The 6000-nt window shown below is 35.8% G+C and overlaps 1 protein-coding gene across 1 annotated transcript in view; it reads right to left on the bottom strand.

The window, feature by feature from the left end:
* Positions 1–6000, bottom strand: part of LOC145269234 (replication protein A 70 kDa DNA-binding subunit-like) — a 62754-nt gene that overhangs the window by 1270 nt on the left and 55484 nt on the right. Inside the window, exons 16-17 of the mRNA XM_080124856.1 lie at positions 2371–2478; positions 263–349 (exon numbers count right to left, since the gene is read on the bottom strand). Of these exons, the coding sequence (XP_079980982.1) occupies positions 263–349; positions 2371–2478 (195 nt within the window). The remainder of the gene's footprint in view (positions 1–262; positions 350–2370; positions 2479–6000) is intronic.

Below are 6000 nucleotides of genomic sequence, written 5' to 3'. Positions count from 1 at the left end.
AAAGTAAAAAAGAAAAGAGAAAAGACTTTTCAAAGTTTTTCAAGAAAAAATTCAAGTTTTCAGAACAAAATTTGGGATTTAGTTTTACAATCCATAGTGATTCGAAAAAGTGGTTAAAAAAAAAAAAAAAAAAAGAGGAATTCGCCATTAGAGAGTCCCGTCTGCATAAAAAGTTTGAAAGAAATATAGGATAAAGAAATATTGGACAAAGAAATATTTAATAAAAAAAAAAAGAATGAAGAAAAAAGTGTTAGAAACTTACATTATAAGTCTCCATTTTGGCTCTGAATTTAAAGATGTAAGGTTTGAAGGCTGCTTCATCAAACACGTCATCATATTTGACCTCATCCTTGTGAAAAGAAAAAAAGAATTTTGAATACAGTTTTAAAGCGGGTCAATGTATGATTTAAAATTTTTTAAATTATTTTTTAAATCGCTTTTATCAAAAAGCAGAAATCTCGCATCCCTCGAGGTATGTCTACTCTTTGATTTTCACTAAGGAGATGGGGATAGAATCATTTTCTTTATTTTTTTAATTATAGGAATTACTAGAAGAACATTAATAAAAAAAAAATTCTTTTAAAACCTGAAAGAGGTGCAGGGTATACGTTTTTCTGGAAAGGCAAACCCGATGGAGTAAAAAGAGAAAGAGGCGTTGGTTTTTCTATAAAGACAAAGACCACCATTTCTTAGAACTTTTTATATACCCTCTAGATTATAATATCTCCGATTTACGAAACGTTGTCCGTATCTTTTATATAAGCAACTGTGATTTCTTTTCTCAACTAATACGGCGTAATATTTGACCTAGAAAAACACACAACCACCTGTTTTTGTTTTTTTTTAGATGTTTAATTTCACTCCATCTCACTTCTCTACCTGCTTAGCCTCGGGGTAACGTGTCACTGTTTTTTCCGCCTTTGCCTCAAGGCAAAAGGTTCGAGCCTACCTCCCTACCAAATTTTTTTTTCTCTTTTACACCGACAAACACCCGAGCAACACGCGTCACAGGTCCAAGCCTCCCTGCCTACTAACGCTTTTTTTTTTTTTTGGTGCTCAACACACACCTTCAAACACCCGGGCAATGCCGGATAACCCCACTATTCCCTGTATATGCTCCAACTTTGGATAGTAGGCAGGATGTCAAAATGGGGTTTTATCAAGATCTAGGGAATTGTATCGAAGGGACACCTAAAGCACGGGTTGCAAGTGATCACAACAGAAAGGCAAACGATAATGGGATTCTTCCTTGCAGTATGCAACACCTACCAACATAACCCATTCACAAGGTAAATTCACAACCTAGATAAAGAATTTTTTTTTTTTTTTTTTGATTATAGGATTTGGTTGTTTGGTTGTTTTATGGTATATCAACCCTTTTCAGGTTATTTAATTCCAAATCCAATTATTTTGAAGAAAAATGTTTTATTTTTTATTTTTATTTCGGACTATTAGTCTCATCTTTATTAGTTGTTAGACGACAACAACTACGGATGGCAGTGATGGCTGAGAATGCAGTTAGGACATTCGAAGTTCCTATCCGTCGCGGTTACCACCTGACGAAGGCCAGAGGAAGTTGGCCGAAACGTTGTGAACCAATAAAAAGATCCAAAAACAACAACTAATAAAGATGAGACTAATAGTCCGAAATAAAAATAAAAAATTAACATATAATGCTCATCTCAAAAAATGAATTCCAATTAAGGAATAATATATATATAAAAATGTTTTAATATATTTTTTTTTTTCAAGTCGGTTTCTATTTAACCTATAGTTGGGACCCTAACAGGTACTACCACTCTGGGCCAGAGTGGACCTGGGAGCAATGCAAATTAAAAGGTGACTCCACACTCCCCAAAACCCGCAAGCTAGGGCCTCACCATCGGATATAGTTTACGGTCATATCCAGGAACATATATATATATTTTTAGTTTAAGGTCATATGTTTCACGAGAAACACCCATCTGGCTGAAACTACTGTCAATAATTTTCCCCACTCTTTATCTGTGCCTAAATCCAAATGTAAATTCCATGAGCAGAGTTTCTTTCTTAGAACTGCACGCCAGTGGAACTCTCTGCCGCTTGCCTGTTTCTCACCTGACTACAACTTGGACATCTTCAAGTCCAACAGAAACTCCTGACAAACCGCCCCTTTAAGTAAGACACTCTATCAAAACCCCCAATACTAATGATTACTACAATACTATCTCATCGATTACTGTACACGCAATAATCCTTATCTGGAGTGGTCTTCGGGCCTTGATAAGTGGTGACCCCCATGTAAAAAAAAAAAACAAAAAAAAAACACAGGACCGGAATTACTAGAAGAATACTAATAAAAAAAAAAGGAAATTCTTTTAAGATCCTTACTGTATCTTTAAGAGCTCCCAATTCATCTGCTGAGATTCCAAGCAAAGATTCTGCAGATTCCTGAAAGCATGTCACCCAGATACTGTTTGTGCAGTCAATAAGGCTCACCTGAAAAAGAAAAAAAAAAAAAAAACGAAAGTAAATTATTATGCTTCTTTTAAAACTCTTATTTCAAAGAGACAGATAAAGAAATAAAAAAAAAACATGTCCTATAAACAAGAATGAACAATGAAAATGCATGGTCCCCCTCCACAAGTGAAAAATTTACTTTCACCATGACTAATGTTTGTACAAAATTAAAAAAAAAAAAAGCGTTTCTATTATTTAATTGGAATTCCTTATCGAGATGAGTATTATTTAATTTTATTAATTGCAGACAATCATCTTCAGCTTTTTCTTAGTTGTTTCATGACGTTTCGGCCAACTATTCCTCTGGTCTTCATCAGGTGGTAACCACGACGGATAAGAACTCTGAATCTCCTAACTGCATCCACTGCAATTACTGTCTTCCATAGTTGTCGTCTCACCATGTTTTGGCCAAGTAAGCCTCTGGCTGGCTTTCGGTAGGATTGAAACCGCTATCTTCAGACAATTCTCACCCGGAATAGTTGGCCGAAATGTTGTGAAGCAACCAAGAAAAAGATGAGGAGAATGGTCCACAAAAAAAAAAACTTCATGGAAAGTGTTCGACTGAGCTTCAATCTATGGTCCCCCCTCGCCAAACTTTCACAAGAAACACTCGTCTAGCTGTAAACACTATCAATAATTCCCCCCACTCTTTATCTGTGCCTAAACCTAAACGTAGATTCCATGAACAAAGCTTCTTTCTTAGAACTGCACGCCTGTGGAATTGTCTTCCGTTTTCCTGCTTTCCGGCTGACTACAATATGGTTGTGTTCAAGTCTAACGTAAATAAGTTCTTGATGAGCCGTTCCATATAAGTTATCAAATTTACCAAATTTTCATTACTAATGATTACTATATTGTCCAATTTCTACTGTACACTCTTTAACCCTTATCCTTGAGTGGCCTCTTGGCCTTGATAATGTGGTGATGCCTATGTAAAAAAAAAAAAAAATTAATAAATAATAATAATCTCGATAATGAATTCCAATTAAAATAAAATACCATTCGGTACAGACCCGACCATGGAAGATCAGATAATAAATAAGCATGGATTTATAAGACCAAAAAATTCAACCTTGATTGCTCTTCGGGGCCCGTGGCGCAGTTGATAGAGATGTTGAATCTCTGCGGTTCTAGGTGAGAATTATCTAAAGATAGCGGTTTCAATCCTACCCAAAGCCGGCTAGAAGATTAGTTGGCCAAAAAAGAACAACTACGGATGGCAGTATTAGGAGATTGGGAGTACCTATCCTGTCAGTAACAACCTTACAGAGTAATAGTTGGCAGAAACAACCTTACAGAGTAATAGTTGGCAGAAACGTCTGCAGGTTGGTTGGTTGTTTTACGGCATATCAACCCTTTTCGGGTTATTTAATGCCGAATCCAAAGATTTTGATGAAAATTTTTTTTTAACAGAATATATTTGTTGTTTTCACGTCGGTTTCTATTCAAACCATAGCTGGGACCCTAACAGGTACTACCACTCCGGGTCAGAGTGGACCTGGGAGCAATGGCAATTAAAGGGTGGCTCCACACTCCCCAAAGCCTACAAACTAGGGCCTCACCACTGGATATAGTTTAAGGTCATATCCAGGACCCCCATTGAGGGACTTTTACCCTCTGCAGGGGGGCAGTCGGCGTATTCTAATGCCCCACACCGACAGGGCAACGTCTGCAGGTAGAGAATTGCATCAGCAATGAGATATCTACTGGAGCGGTGGAATGATCCGACCATTGTTCCAGCGACCTTGGCCACAGATTTGATGTACGTGTTCCATTTCAGATCAGGATTAAACGGTCAGACTCAGAAGCTTGTCAAAACATGGAGCCTCCTCAAGACAAGAGCCATTCATTTCAACTGATGCCAGACGGGGATCAGAGCGTTGATGATAGATAGAAGTTGTTTTTAAATTAACCAGCCACCCCTTTCTCCATTGCACCACATGCTCAAGCTCAGAGAGAATCTTTTTAAGGGCTTCTTAAGACAAAGATTAAAATTGATATATAAAGAATGATATAATAAACCAAGAAACATAATATTTTTATTTATAACAATTACAATGATTAATAAGTATTTCTTTCGATTTTGATTTTCAATTTGGCTACATCCAAAAAGTTTATGGATAACATCAAGTATTTCTTGTTCTCTTTCGGTGGAGGAGAAATCCTTCACGACTGAGACAATTTTTATTTTTGTACCTTTTCTCCACGTTAAAAAACGACCCTGGTGTCTAACTCTGTCCCGTGGGGAGGCATAGTAAATAGGAACATCAAGTAGTTTCGTTATAAAGGGGAGTAACTCTTGTATTGACAATCCCGAAGATAATGATGCAATTTCAGAAGAATGCATCTATTTTAATTTTACTTTTAATATTTTTGACAACCCTAACACAAAACTTCAAACAAAATATAAAAAACTCGTAATTTCTCTTTTTAAAGTGGGTTGTTTATTTTCTTTATGGAATATACTTCCAAAATAAACTATTAAAGTTTTTTGAAAAATAATAGAAATGATTTTTTCTTTTTTAAAAAACAATGTTTATAAAGTGCCGGTGTACCTTCATGCAGCCATTTTTTTTACGTAATGAAATCAATTGAATTTTATGAGTTAATTTTTTTTCAATTTTTAAACTTTAAAAATCTATCAAAATTTTTCTATTGGTTAAATTTTTACGATATTTTCAGGGTCAATGTGAAATTTTATGCTCTTTTCAATAAACCGAATATAATATTTCAGACAAACTTTTTTTTTTTTTTTAAATTAAACCCCCCCTCCCCCATTTTGAAATGTCTATTAAAATTTTAATAATTAATTTACTCGCCAAAGTTTTATATATCACAAATTGAAAATAAAAGATCAATTTCATTTTTAACATCCCAACAAATTTTTACTGGATATAAAGAATACGATTTCCAAGCTCTTTTCAAAACATTATAATAAAAAACATGATTCCATTTCCGTTTGATGCAAAGCAGTTTTTTCTTTTTTTTCTGCAGACCATCTGCTAGCTGGCCAGTTGTGTACAAATCCCAAGATTGATAGGTTGGTTGGTTGGTTGTCTTTGTTTTACGGCATATCAACCTTTTTCAGGTTATTTAATGCCGAATCTAGTTATTTTGAGGAACGATTTTTAATGGAGTATATTTTTTTTTACGTCAAATTCTATTTAACCCAGGTACTACCACTCCGGGTCAGAGTGGACCTGGGAGCAATGGCAATTAAAGGGTGGCTCTACACTCCCAAAAGCCCACAAGGTGGGGCCTCACCATCGGATATAGTTTTAGGTCATATCCAGGGCCAATAGTGATAGGAGTCTTCTATTATGTTTGAAAGTGACACAATGTTCAACGAGCAATATCAGAGATGCACTGCTGTAAAACTCATGCTCTATACCGATCCAAGTTATGACAACAGGACCATTGCCAGCACCTTCAAAATGCGTTACTGGATTGCCATAAATAACAGGGACGTGCCCAGGGTGATGAAAAAGTTTCCAGCCACGG

Source organism: Euprymna scolopes, chromosome 45 (genome assembly GCF_053919585.1).
Source record: "Euprymna scolopes isolate OS-2025 chromosome 45, ASM5391958v1, whole genome shotgun sequence".
Lineage (NCBI taxonomy): Eukaryota > Metazoa > Mollusca > Cephalopoda > Sepiida > Sepiolidae > Euprymna > Euprymna scolopes.
Note: the sequence above shows the minus strand (reverse complement) of the source record. Positions and strands in the feature narration are given on the sequence as shown.